Source organism: Chroicocephalus ridibundus, chromosome 4, assembly GCF_963924245.1.
Source record: "Chroicocephalus ridibundus chromosome 4, bChrRid1.1, whole genome shotgun sequence".
NCBI lineage: Eukaryota > Metazoa > Chordata > Aves > Charadriiformes > Laridae > Chroicocephalus > Chroicocephalus ridibundus.
In genome coordinates this window covers 41207818-41222513 of record NC_086287.1, presented here as the reverse complement: position 1 = coordinate 41222513, position 14696 = coordinate 41207818, and the positions used below count along the sequence as shown (strand labels likewise).

General features: G+C 47.0%; 1 protein-coding gene across 2 annotated transcripts in view; it reads right to left on the bottom strand.

Moving 5' to 3' along the window:
* GALNT16 (polypeptide N-acetylgalactosaminyltransferase 16) overlaps window positions 1-14696 on the bottom strand; it is a 77087-nt gene that overhangs the window by 20996 nt on the left and 41395 nt on the right. For both annotated transcript variants that reach the window (XM_063332882.1, XM_063332883.1), the window contains exons 3-8: window positions 14288-14386; window positions 7515-7582; window positions 5042-5107; window positions 3841-3962; window positions 1678-1765; window positions 595-679 (exon numbers count right to left, since the gene is read on the bottom strand). In XM_063332882.1, coding sequence (XP_063188952.1) covers window positions 595-679; window positions 1678-1765; window positions 3841-3962; window positions 5042-5107; window positions 7515-7582; window positions 14288-14386 — 528 coding nt within the window. The remainder of the gene's footprint in view (window positions 1-594; window positions 680-1677; window positions 1766-3840; window positions 3963-5041; window positions 5108-7514; window positions 7583-14287; window positions 14387-14696) is intronic.

Sequence of the window (14696 nt, the reverse complement as noted above, 5' to 3'; positions counted from 1 at the left end):
GAGAAACTGAATGATACTTTTATGTTACAAACAGGGAGCTGTCTGCCTGTACAGCCAAGCACTGTGAATTTTTCTATCGGGATTTGTCACATTCTACATTCCTCAGAGCCATGCACACAGCAGCAAGGCTGGCAATAACTGTTCCACCACGAACATGCGCGTTTAGGAGGGGAGGATAATTCTGTGCCCAAATTACTAGTCAAGATTCAGTTCCCAGGTCTGCTTCACACTTCCTGGGTGACTGTTTAGCTGCTTCATTCCTTAATTCTTCACCTGGAAAATGGAGGTAGTTAAAAAAACCCAAACAGATTTCTAAGGCATTCAGGGTGTTGAGTGAGACCACAAAAACAAACGTATAGAAGAGGTGGCTTGTAGAGGTGGCTCACCTACAAGCCTGTAATTGCTATTCTTACAATATCCAGGGAGTAATACTCTCAGAATCAGGATATAGACCCCAATGCATTCAGAAAATAACATGAAGAGTTTGTGGCATTTTGTCCTCAGCAAGGCAGTCCCTGTGCACTCCTTGTCATACGGGTGAAGGCTCAGTAAAGGCATTTGGAGGACTGTACGCAGTCCATCAGAGACAGCTACCTTATAGACTGAGTTGGGTCTGTTCTGGACATCTTCTGCTCTATAGGAATCTGTTCCCACTTAAAGTGAAGGCTCCAGTCAAACCCTGAGAAAAGAAACATACCAAATAGGTTTTGTTACTGTTTTTCTACTAGCTTCAGTGATAGTCTCCACCTTTACATCACAGGCTATCCCTGCTTTCCTTCCCTGACCTCCCTCGTGGCCTACCCAAAATGGCAAGAGTCTATCCTAATGTAGCTAAGAAGTCACCAGCTTCTGTTTTGGCATCCTCATCCCTTAGCATTACAGATCTCTGCTCAATTCCACTCCATATCTTCAGGACAGTGTTGTCAGCATGAGATGTAATTGCATTTTGGCCAGTCTTACACTTCCCTGTTTGCCAAAGCTATGAGGCTTTAATCAAAGGACTCTGTGGGATGTGATGTATTCTGGGAACAAAGGCCTGCAGATAGAATCATAGTATCACAGAACAGTTTGAGTTGGAAGGGATCATAACCATCACCTCTTTCAAGACTACCATGTATTTATAATTGGCCTGTGGCGGACAGTTGAGCGCAGCACAGCCACTAACATTATACCATTGTTAAGGGCAGCCACAGGTTAAGCGCAGCCACAGAAGGAGTAGCCTTTGGCAGGCAAGCAGCACGGCAGTGAACCCCAGCCATAGAAGAGGGAGAAGATCACCAGGCACTGTGGATGACCACAGGAATAGCTGCCAGGAAAAAGGTGAAAATGCTTTTCAGAAGATGCCATGAGATAGCCTGGCAGACAGGCGCAGCAACTGGAAGTGCCTGTCAGACTCCGGTGTACATGTAGTGTAGGGAGGGCATGGCAATATGCTTAATCAGTTAACTAAGCCCTGAAATTGCAAAATGTTGTGACAGTGATGCAAGCTCAAGAGGGAAACACTAGTTGGGTTTTAACTCTGCAAAAGATCTGACTTTCAAGTTACAGGAAAAAGAGGAGGACAGAGAACCCATCAGGAAAGATGATCACCCTGTTTTCTTAGAAAGCCGAAGAGAACATCAATTATTTTTCATGCACCATCCCTCAGGCCTAACTTACACAAGCCATTATACCCACCTCCCCTCAGATCTGCTGATGCTGCCAGATAGGCAAAATTATCCAGGCTGATAACATCAATGATTGGACTCACCACTCGGGTATAATCCTGAGGGAGAGAGAGAACGGGGGAGGGGGAAAGAAAAAAAAAAAGTCAGGCTTTTCTTGAATGTCTGGCAAAGCTACCAGAGATCAGAAAACACAAAGCTGCACATGTAAATCTTTGTCTGACATCTCCAGTGCAGTTCTCGTAGCCAGGCAAGGGATCCATGGCCGCTACATCCAAACATGGAGACAGAGGGTATTAGCCAGCTGCACGCCGTGGATGCGGGGAATAGAGCCAGAGACACCAACACCCAGGAGTGCTGCAAAGAAACAGCTCTTTATTTCCTGCCCAAGTCATAGGGCATGAATCACTGTCCCAAAGGTTTTATGCTTGTATTTGATACCTACTGACAGCATACCTCCTGCTCAGCCATTCTTGAATTAACTCATTATCATCAGCCTAGATATGATCAACCTACTGATAAAGCATCTTCCTAACAAGTACTATGAATCAAGACCCCACACTTAAGAATCATAGTGTAAACTGAAAAAACCTTAATATTATAATATTAAGATACTGAGGATACTTTACTGGCATTAAGGGGTGTAGATATTTACAGTTTTCCTTTGCAATTCTTTTATTAAGTAGAAGTTGAGATTATAACAATTTTTCAGCATCATGAGACAGGGCATTAAAGAAAGTCTTGTGATAGCTGAAATATATGATGAAACAGAGAGCTGTCAATGCCAGAAAGAGTGTCTTGTTATCGGACAGCTGCCAGCCTCCATGCCTTTCCTATCAAAACTTTCATTTTGTGCCTTGCAATAGTTCCTCCCGCTGTAGCGCACTTGGCCAGGATGGCGCATCCTAAGTGAGAGCAATTATTCATGTTTATTCCCCTCCGTGCTGTGACTGCTGCACAGCGAGAGTACGTCTGCCCAGCCTGAGCCCCTCCAGCATCCACCCGGCAGCCTGGTGCTCCAGCCACTGCTCCAACCAGCCAGAGCTAGGACTGGGCACGGCAAGACTGAAATCTGAACTAGGATGCACATCAGAAAAGTAGGAAGTAGATCAGAAATAGGCTGACTTGAAATCTGCTCACTAAATAATACTGGAGTCAGCACCCAAGCTTTTGCAACTTAGATCCTTCCCTGACGAAACTAGTGAGGTCCCCTCTGCTTAGGAACCCCTATGCTGTTGCTGCTGCAGCTTGACTTAAAGAGCAGCAGTAAAGAAAACATTTACGGGCTTCTGAGATGGACGATTTATTGAGCTGAAATAAAAAGCAGGAGCTTTTAAGTCATCAATCCTCAAGTTTCACTTTCTTCTGCTCCTTCATATTAAGCCAAGCAGACATGAATACAAGGCAGCATTAGAGCCTCCACCCCTTCTCCTGGGGCCCATTACTACGTGGAATCCTCCTTTTAGAGGAGAGGATCAATCTCTGCCACTTGCAAGCATGGCTGCGAATTCTCCCATCACTTCTCCCCAGTTTGCTCTTACAGCAGAGCCATCGATCTCCCCCTCCAGCCCTACAGCGCAGCCAAGGTGACAGCTGCTGATATTCCTGCCTCATCTTCACTCTTCCAGCTTCATGTTAATCCTTTCCCAAGTGAACCAGCAAAGGGACACTTCTGCGCTCACAGGCAGCTTCTCTGTGCTAGGAAGCCACCTGCATGCAGGTGATGTGTTTTGGCAGCTCGGCAGGAGCATAACGGAAGGAAAGTTTTGGCAGTGACCAGGCAGACGGGAGGGTCCAGCAGCAAGAAGGGAGGTGGCCACCATGGAAAAGTTGCAGTGTGTGCTGCCAAAATGGCTATCCTATGTACAGGTGGACAGGACTAGGAAGCACAGCACCTGCAGGAGACCTGAGGTAAAAGTTAGTGATTCAAGCATTCAAGGTTGCATCCCCATCACTGAGCACCTCCTGCCCTGGCACATTAGCAGGACAATGTAGAAGCCCATCAGGGATCTCTTGCCCATCTAGCTCAGGCTGTGTCTTCCTCTGTGACAGCCTGCCCAAGGAGTAACTGGGAATGATGTCCTCACTGGCACTGCTGATGGCATGTGAGGGCAGAGGATCCACCAGCACAAGAAAGGTCAGCTCCATCCTTTCCAGAGGGGAAGACGATGCTCACCTCTTTCACTCTCTGAAGCATTGGCTGCAGCCACTCGCTGTTAACTTCACAGTGACTGTCCAAGAAGGTGAGGATGTCAGCAGTAGCCACTTCAGCCCCTCGCACCCGAGAGCGAATCAGCCCTACAATGAGGAAAGGACAGCAGAGGAACAGAGAGGTTAAGAAGGGAAACAGTTGAGCCTCCTTCAGAAAATAAAATACTTTGTGTGGCCATTAGTGGAGAAGAGCAGGTGGTTCTCCTATATCACACCTCCGTCAGGAGCAGAGAGCAGCTTTAGCAGGGCATCCCCTGGAGGACATGCTGTCAGCTGAGCCCTCCCAGCTGACAAAGAACCTGTGACTCCCATCCACACCACTGAACTTTCATCTGGTTCCTGCCTTGATGATGTCCCCCTTCACTTACAGCTCTCCCCACAGGTAGCTTGCTGCTGCCTGCTCAGTGTCTGTCCCATCAGGGCACCACGCTGCCTCTCTCACCACTTCCATGGGACCAAGCTCTACTCCCTGCTTGTTGCTGTTCTTACTGCTTATCTGCTTTATTCCCACTTGTCCTTTATTCTGCCCTGCAGAGATGTCAAGCTGTCTCTCAGATGTCTCCATGCTTTCTTACAGACCACCACAAAGGGCATACCTGGGATGCCCTTTGTGAACTGAGCAGTGACTCTCATCTTCCCTTCCAGATCCTTGCTCCAGGCCTGCTGTGCCCTGACAGGTTTAGAAATAAGCCAGCACGTGTGAGTCAAACTGAAGAGCAGCTGGGAAAGTCAGCATTACCATTTATACACGTAGGAGATATACGAGAAATAACTTTCCTTAATTGTATCTATTTATGATAGATATATGATTGCTTTTCCCTTTCCCACATCTCCTAGATGGCTTGTTATCTTGCACTCGGAGTTTAAAAGGATAAGACTTCCATATGCATCTATATTCATAAAGATCTTAAACTGCGGTCCTTGTTCTAGCCAGGGCCTCTGGACACCACTTCTTATTATTTCAAATACAAAATGAGAGCCCTGAAGCCTGAGGGCTGATAAGCCAGATTCTCCCTCCACAGAGCCTCCAAACTAGGACACCAAATTCTTATACTGAAAAAACAAACAGTAATCATAAGAAACAACATGCAAGCAGCTGGCAAGCGAACGGGGACACGTGGGAAAATCTGCAAAATCTTTGTACCTACCAAGCTTTCCACACTCACCTTCTCGCCGGGTATTTCGTAGACACTTGACTTTTGGGATCTTGGTAAGGAGCTGGCAGTCCTCAGCTTAGGGAAGGAAAAAAACCAACATTTGGCACACATGCATGAACTATTTGGCTTCAACAGAGAGCTCCAATTATCTGTTCTCCTGTTTCTCCACAGGAGGGGAAATTCTGCTTTCACTTAACATCACATTAATCAGCCTGATGGCCTTAATCCTGTTGTCTAAAGAGTGCACAGAAGAGCACTGCTTGCTTGCTGTCCTCCTCGGACAGCTAAGCCTGTGCTTCCTGATACTCTGAGCAGCCAGGCCTTCGGCCTCCCGTGCTCAGCGTTTCACAAGAACAACAGGGCATGCGCTGGCAACGCGGCACCGAGCACTGATGAAACAGAGGGACCACAGGGAGCCGTGGCTGCAAATCACCAAAGTGCCAAGTAAAAGAGAGTCTTGTCATATAAAGCGATCTCATCCGCTCTCTTTGCCTTCAGCGGCTCGTCTGGGCATTTCCCACCATTAGTTCTTGGGGCAGTTTCTGCTTGATTTTATTAAATAAAGGCCGCAGGGATGTGACCCACTTCCTTGGAGACACCATTAAATTAACACATGGATGCCTAACCGAGGGCTTCGCTGGCAGCTTGCCAGAAGCTCCTGCAGTCCCTCGTTTACATTGCTCAAGCAAGATGACAGAAAGGAACAGCTACCGGCTCCAGCCCAGCTGTACCAAGGAGCACTGGGTCTTTAGTTCTCTGTTATCCCCTCTCTATTCCTGCCCTAGCAGAGGTCACAGGAATAACAATTTCTAACTTGGCTCTTTTTCCTTGCTCCACCAAGTTCACCCCAGTTTCCATGTTTATTGCTCGTTCCTTTTCATGTATCACACCTCCTCTTTCCTGCTGTCATCTTCCCACAGACTGGGGAGAACGCAAAGGCTATTAGCCGAAGTGCATGTTCCTGCAGGAGCATTTCCATTCTCCAGGATAACGTGCTATCTGAAATACTGCTCTTGTGTGGGCACTTTGGCAGCTGCTGCGTCATCCAAGTGAAGTGGCAGGTGCTCTTAATTACAGAGTACTGAGATTTTGCTGGACATCTGCTACAAGGGAAGGCCAAGTCACAACTCCAGGTAAGGAGAATCCTTATAAAGTCATTCACTCTTCAGGATTGGAGCACATCACTCTGACTGTAACTACATGCCAGAGCTTAGAAACTCTCTGTATCTTTGGAGAAACTGAGGCAGACATTAAAGCAAAGTGTCCGACCTCAAACATGCGCTAAAGTGCCTCCATGCAGGTGCCTCAGAGGAGTAGCTGTACCCACAAATATCCAGCTGCCAGTGAGAAAAATGAGAGCTGTGATAGGATGGGGCTCTTTAAAAATCTTTCCATTTACCTAGGAGCTTAAATGGGAATTTCTGGCTGAGCCCTGTGCAGTAGGTCCCAGAGGTCCACTGGTGTTGATCTGGTACGCTTTGGCCATTGAGAGTTTAATTTCTAATGCCGAATATGGGACATTTAGGACTGTTTGTTGGAGGTGCTCAGAAACACCCAACTCAAACAGCTGGGCAGTCACAGCTCAGTCCTTATCCAAATCACACTCTAGGCCCTCTGAAAGTTAAATCCATAATCTCAGCATCCACCATTAAAATTTTTTTTTGTCCAAAACTACACAAGTATTTAGCCACAAAATCAAAAGAGCAACACTTCCGTACCTCAGTAGGTCAAGGTGGGCATTTTCAGCTATCTGTAAAGTGTTCTGAGGGAGTAATTATCAATTATTACTAGTGGTACACAACTAGATTGTCCTTGAATTTAGTGCACATCATGGGAGAAGCAAGAAGTCTTCTGTCCCCACCACCTCACAGCTACTACACAACACCCAGGAGGAAGAGCAACTGTATAGATGGAAAGAGTCCATAGCCTCCAGTCTGCAGGGCTGGTGGGACTCATGCAGAAGACACTCCATCCCTGTGCCAAGCTGCAGAAGAAGGTATGTCGCTGCCTAAAGCAATCACCCTTCCATGTCCCGAACCGTGACACACAGGGACACCTGTGTTCCCAGACATATGGAGGCAGGCAGACAGTCTTGCCCCAGTCTGCCTGCAGGACCCCAGGGAGCAATTTTCTGTAGGCTCCATTGCATCCTCTTGCTCTCTCTTGTAATTACCCACTCTGCTCATGTACACCATTGTTACATATAATCTGGGCTAATCAGCTCAGAAAATGGTGCATAATGAAACTGGCAACCTGGCCAAAACTGCCATGCTGACAGAAAGGGAAGACCCAACAGTAAGAAGGAAGAAACTCTGGCCTCTACCATGCATGGACATAAACTAAACACAGAAAAACTTCCTCTCTTTTCTTTTTCTCTTGCATACAGACAAGAGGGCATCTCTGTGAGGACTAAACAGAGCAAACAAAAAGAGGGAAAACAGGAGGGAAGAGACAAGTGCAAGGGAAATAGGTCCATACTTACGATCTGAGCTGAAGTCATCTACCAAAATGATTTCCTGGATGAGGCTGGGAGGGGTGCGGTTCAGCACACTTCAGAGACCCAGGGAGGAAAAAGACAATCTTTGTGAGCTGCCATAATAATGACAATGGTAGGACTGATACAAACCTGCTATGCTATGCATTACAGCAGGAAGGACTGTGTAGTTCCACACACAGTAATGTGGAAGAAGTAACCCTGCCCTTGTACCAGGGTTCTTTGGCAGGAGCCAAACTGCAAGCAGAGAGGTACTACATCTCATCCGGACTTTACAAGGACCCACAGCCAGGAAGCTGACTGAGGGACTCAGCTAGGGGCAAGTCAGCAAAGGATGCTGTGGCATGCTTTCTGCCTCTAAACAGAGAGGCAAAGAGGAGAGCACCACCCGCCCCGAGGCAGCCAGGAGGCCATTCCCATCTGCCAGGCTCTGGGAAAAGCTCATCGCTGCCTGTGAGTGGAAAGAGCTGCCACTTTCCCCAGCAAGGAGCTCTGTCTCAATGCCACAGATGAGGCCTGCTGGGGCTTTCTCACCAAATCCATTCTTTGGGAGGAAGGCAATTTTCTTTGGCAATACTCTGGATGTGGGTTTTATTTTCCTCTTTCGCTTGTTACTTATCTTTCTTTCAGAACAGCCCCAACACTTGCTGAAAGCACCCCCATTTCCTCAAACTGGTGACACCACACCCCACAGTACCCTCGGGACTCCATCTGCAGGACACAGGGGCTTTCACACACAAGGAGGGGGGGATAAAAGCTTCTGCCCTCCTCAGAGGTTGATGAACTCTGGTACCCTGGAGTCAGAGCAGTCTGATTCTGAACGCTTTGTCCCTCTCATTTGTTTAAGACACTTGACATAATTTTCCATTATGTTCTTCAAGTCCCTCCCCTGGTTTTACTACAGCCACACAGCATATTCCCCCTTCAAGCCTCCTCCTCCAATGCCTCTATGTACAGGCGGGTCCTCATTGCCTTCAACAAGATTGCTCAGTCGCATTTGGTCACCCCAGTGATGAGGACAGCCATGCAAACTTTAATATTAAAAAAACCAGAGGTAAACACTGTCCTCTTGGTTCTAGCAACCCGTCTCATTTCAGTAGCACCCACTCTTCTGATTTTGAGCTATTCTGCAGAAAGATTGTTGGCTTTTTTTCCTTTTTTTTGGTTTTATACAGGAAACAGACAACAAAAGTAATAGCAGGAATGGAGCTGTAGAGAAATAAATTACCATCTTACTAAGTAGCATCACTGATGGCTTTGCATACAGAGCCAAAGTTTCCTCAGTTTGGGGGAGTTTTCTGCTGTCTCACACAGCAAAATCCTGACTGCTCTGCTGCTCAGTATCACATCCCACTCTATTTCAGATTTATGCTGCTTCCTGTGTCTCTGAGAGTATTTGTATTTTGAGCTTATATGTCCCTAGATGACTGAGCTTGCATTTTTCAAAGCTGAATCTCATTTGCTTCTCTTGGCTCATACCTCTCTGGATCCTCTAGCATGGTGGGGTGGGAGGTGGGAGATGTTCCTCTTTGCATTTATAAGTGCAGCTTCTCCCAGCATAGCCATCATATGCATATTTTACAGACAAGGTTGCCCTGCACTAAAATTCTTGTCTATGCAAACTCAATGCAAAACTTAACCAACCCAGACAGGCTGCATCCTGCACTATAATGGCTGTAAAACAGTATTCCACACCTTCTCCCACTAGCCTGACTATTAGCAGTGCTCATGTTTTCTCTGCAAGTTTCAGGTCTTCCAACTCAACATAACTAGGAAAGAAAAAGCACACACTTTGTTCCCTCTTCCTCACCTGTCCACTGATTCCCCAGTAGAGAAAAAACACTCCTCAAGGAGTTTGCAGCTCATTGTTCAATGCCCAGTTCTGCTCTCAGCTCTGCAATAATTTGCTATGGAACCTTGGGAAAGGTACTTAATCTTCTTTGCACTTTGTCTTGTCTGTCTTTTTAACAAGGAACATGGTAATCCTAGTATTTCCCTCCAATGAGGTGCAGAGACTGGCATGACAATCTATTACTTTTAGGAACAAAATGTATTATTAGGATTCCAAAATCCAAATGACAATTGCCTTTTACAGCAGAAACACAGACTGTTCTCCCCTTAACTCATGGATTCCCTACCTCCTTTGTCTTTTCTCACAGCTTCCTTCTCTCAGTATCAGTGTCCTTACTCTGTTGCATGACACCACATCAGCATTGACAATGAGTTTCTTTCCTCTGCTGATCTGTCCATCCCTCATCAGCTCATAGATAATCTTGTTTATTACAGATGTTAGCAGAGAAGCATCTCTTTTTTTTCCTTTGCTCTAAAATAATCTCCTCTTTTGCCATTATTTAAATTGTCGTTGTAATGAGTTGCTATACCAAGTGCTCTAGCATTACAACAGCATCCTTTTTAATCAGAATTTATACAGGCTCTCCGCATAGGCACTGAACTACTGACATCTGTTCAAGTCCATTGACTCAAAGCCGGACTATTCACCTTTACATTTGCACTAAAGACAAACAGTTCCCACAATACTGACTGAAATCACAAATAAAGAGGAAGAAAGGGACCAGAAAATAAGGCAGTATTTTCCCTTCTGCAAGAATGGTCACTGCAGCAGAAGTGATGGTATCGCTTAATGACTAATCAGGCGTTGACATCAATCATGCAAAATGCCTTTGGAGTGACAGTTATTTCTGAGGGAGAACAGGATGCCAAGCAAGTAACTGGTTTGAGAGTGACAGCTATGTCCTGACAAGGAAGAGACATCACACAAGCAAGCAGCTCTTGACTGACACACATCTCCTGCAGGACTGAGGATGCCAGCAACAAGCCATTTGAACTGGCATGTTCACAGGTTCTGGTAGATAGCCCATTTCCCATTTTTTTCCCTGCTCCCCTTCTTAGTCTCTCGCTGCATATTTTTAACCAATTGTCTCCCTCTACACTGAAAACAAAGCAACAAAATTTGTCTGAAGGACTCCCTGCATGGGACCAGTAGGATGTAGGGCAGCATGGCCTATCGGTGCGCTGGCCTGGTCCCTCTGGCAGCTTGCAGGCTGGGCAGCAGGTCCAGCTGCCTGTTGCCTTTACCTTGGCCAGAGGAGTAAAATGGCTGGAACCCACAGCAGCAGGCAGGCATGCAGCCCATGCGGCCTCTGCAGATCAGGAGGGACAAGAAACAGGGTGCTGGATGAAAGAAGTTACTCCTCCCCACAGTCACTCCTCTATTGCCCCCTCTCCCTCATACACAAACACTTCTCCCATCCTCAAGTGGCAACAACAGCACATCACTCCCACTGCTTCCACCCAGCAGCAGAGATCCTGGGGCAGCAGGGAGAGCCTGGCAACTGCCGAGCTGCCAGGGATACTTGTGCAAGTCCGTGTGTGTACATGTACAGGTGCGGTTAGCAAGAAGGGTCTGCAGATCAGGATATGGCCCGTACAGCTGCCACATGTAGATCACTGAAATAAATCACAATGCAGGAGTCTCATCCCTGGGTCTTCCCAAGACCTTTTGGTACCAGCGTTGCGACTCAGCTGAGTTACTTTGCACAGCTGTCCGAATAACACAGTAAGACGGCACCTGGCTCAGGGGAGCGCATTTAGGGTCTCTCTAGTTTTATTTTAAGATTAGTTCAATCCCAGTACCCTTTTCATATATTTCTTCCTAGAATTTCCCAAAGTTTTACAGCTGATTTTCGAGTGTCCAAATTCAGGCACTCACCAGCCAGGCTTGCAAAGATCTCAGGTATGAAAACTTCAACTGGTAGTACACATTTTACTCACCTCTAAAGACTGAGACTCTAAAAAAGCTTTCAGCCACAGAAAATTTTGCTTTTAGTCCCGCTCATTTCCTTCAGTTGTCCTCTTCCACCTCCACTTCTCTTCTAGCATCCCCATAGTGTAATTACGATAACTAAACTTGGGAAAAGGCCCATAATAACGGTCGAATCATATTTAACTTTCACCAGGTGCATCTCAAATGGTTAATTCTAACTACCTAAATAATCATGCTCTACCCGGCTTAAGAAAGCTCTTATGGATATAGAAATAATGACAGGCTGCAAGCCTGACTAGTCAGGAGGTAAGCAGGCAGTGCAATTTTATGCCTCCTGTTGCTTAGTATCACTGTGGTCCTCTGCAGACTCACAGCCAGGTCATAAACCAAACAGAACAGAACAGAACAGTCCTGTCCGTTTGGTACTTCACTTACCCCAAAGTGCTGCAAAGTAATAATTACACAGCATTTGGTGCACTGACTGTGTATGCGAATTGAGCGACAATTATAGTCACAGCAGTAACTCAGCCTGGCACATTCAGATGTGTTCTGCTGAAAGACAGGACTCTCGGGTTACAGAAGCGGCCTTGAAAAGCATCATGAAATCTGAATCTTCAGCTCCCTCTATATAACATCAGTGTCATCCTGCAAGTGGGACTCAGCCCCATACCTCTTCTAACAGTGCAGCCATGACCTGAGCCTTCACCTCTGTGTGGAGTTGTCAAACTTCCCGTGCCTCAAAGACAAGGCTACTAGCCAATGCTTGGTTGTGTGACACTGCAAATACCATAGAGCTCAAGAAGAATTCAGCCTTTGTGATCCCTCATCAGACAGGGATAAATCATGGATACTTCTGATATTTGATGTAAGCAAGGAGTAAATCAATCATGTTCACTGGCTGTAAACCATCTGGCACTGAAGACTCCAGCTGTAGCCAGAGGTCTGGGAGGAAATGTCATCCGCCCCACCATTCACAGCAGAGTGCAACCAGTCCCTCACAACAGCACCTCTCCAGTGACAGCAGGATTGCAGGGACCAATCTGAACAGATGGGTCATCCATTTTTCAAGGTCTTTGCTGCGGGGTCTGGGCTGCAGGAGACCACATCTGAGAGACTGGTAATACTACATCTTGAGTGCTGTGTCTAGTTCTGGGCTTCCCAGGACAACAAAAAAGAGGGACAGGCTGAAGCAGGCCCAGTGAAGCGCCAGTAAGATAATTAAGGGACTGGAGCATCAGATGTACGAGATGAGGCTGAAAGAGCTGTGGTTGTTTAGCCTTGAGAAGAGAATGCTCAGAGAGATTGCACAGCCTTCATCCTTGGAGATATCAAAAACTGACCAGGCACAGCCCTGAGTAACCTACTCTAGTTGACCTTGCTTTGAGCAAGACTGGCCTGTTAATGCATTGGCAACTCGTATCTGCTAATTAGTACACATCACTTCCATAGGATCTGGATATCAATTCCTCTCTCTATGCATTACTACTGCTCTTAATGTCTTCTTCTCTTCATTTTAACTATGTCCTGGTTTAAGGTAAAACAGAACCACGACAAACTATCATGGCATCTGGCTACTTGATTGGCTGCCTTGAGATTTTCTTAAGGACCCTACTACCATGGTTTCTGAGCATCTAGCCATTTACTGTCTGACCTATGATGTAACTGGCAGAAAATCTGCTGCCGTTGCCCTAGCAGCACTGTGGTTCCAAACAAATCTGCTCATTTTCTTAACAGTGGTTCTGTAGAACTCATTTTATGGTTCAAATGAAAAGGAAACGATAGAGATAAAAAGGCAAAATATGTTAACGCAATATATACAATTCTCTGGAAGCACAGCAGCACCAAACCCAGCAGCAGAAATCCAGCCTCCTAGCCATGAGGCCAGCTTGAAAAAGCCTGCTATTTATTCACAAAGCACATTTCTCTAAGCCCACAGGATCTGACAGGGGAAGAAGCGGTGATGATGAATAATGCATCCATGTTAGTGATACCATCAGCTCAACCTTCTACCCAGACAATTCATTCTTCCTTCAGCCTCCACAGGCTGCTCCTGGACCTGTGTGCAGGTTTCAGAGACCCTTTGAGAAATGCCTTGATAAGTCAGAGAGGGCAGAGGGCATTTTTTGTGTAAAAACTGAAAGGAAAAGAGCCTCCCTGGGTTCTAGGGGGGCAATGGGGAAGGGAGGGAGCAGCTGGAACATTGTTTTTTAGTACAGATAATCACATGCTCCTGTCTACCTAGGGATGCTGACAGGCCCTATGCCACCTATTTACTCAGTTAGATTTGGCCACCGATGATGATACTTAGATATGAGGAGACACTAATACAAGATAGTAAGTGTCCCGCAGGTTCACCAGGGTCTGTGCACAAAGCCCCAGGGAGGATCTGGTGGACCATCAGGTTCAGCAACCGTTTACCAGCAAGTGACTCTGACCACCTGCTCGGACCGCAAGGGCTCAGTCTCCATGAGACTTCAAGTTCATCATCTTCTGCTTGAATAACTTGCAAGCTGTGCCCCCTGCCCTCACTGAGACAGACCCAGCTCCTGCAAGATGAGCCCTAGCATGGAGCTGGCTGCTTATTCCCGTTTATGGAACACAGTCCCTCCCAACCCCCTTTCCTCAGCTGCATCTAGCGACACGCAGTGCCCCCTTTGGTCCCGCACTCTTCCAAACCAAGCTCGTACAGACAGTTCCCACCCACAGATACAGGCCCAGCAGCCCCTTTCCTGTTGCCAACGATTCCCCCCGCTGGGGCTATATAGCGGCTAACTGCAGATACGCTCTGTCTTTGAAGATACACCCACGCTGCCAATCCAAGCCCCTGACCTGTCCTAGTGGGCCAGCTCAAGGGCAGATCACAAGTATTTGGGGACTGCAGCCACCCTGCTTGCCTAACTGCTGGAAAATGCCTAACCCTCCCGCAGTGCCCTACCGGGCACCATCGTTTGGGCCCAGCACCCCTTGCTGAACTCACCTCTTCACCGTGCGGAGCAGGGTGGAGCGCGCCTCGTTGTGGAAGGTGATGATGAGGCTGGTGCCTGGCAAGTCTGTGTCATAGCGTACAGAGGTGCATCTGCAACAGGGGAGAGCAGAAACGTAAGCCAAACATCACCCAGTAGCAGCCACCGCAGCAGCGCACCTATAATTTCTGAAGGAGAAAAGCAGAATATGCTAAAACCAGAAACAGCGCGGTTGAGCTGCAGCAAGGGAGGCTTCAGCAGCCCCTGCACCAAGGTTGGAAGAGCTTAAAAAGAACTGTGCCTGTTGAAAGGCAAAGTCTTGAAGATGTGATACCTAAACTCACGATGCTGCACGCTGAGGAAAGGACGTGGGTTTCATGGGGAACAAAAGGTTCAACTCTGTGGACTCTAGTCCCTGGATTC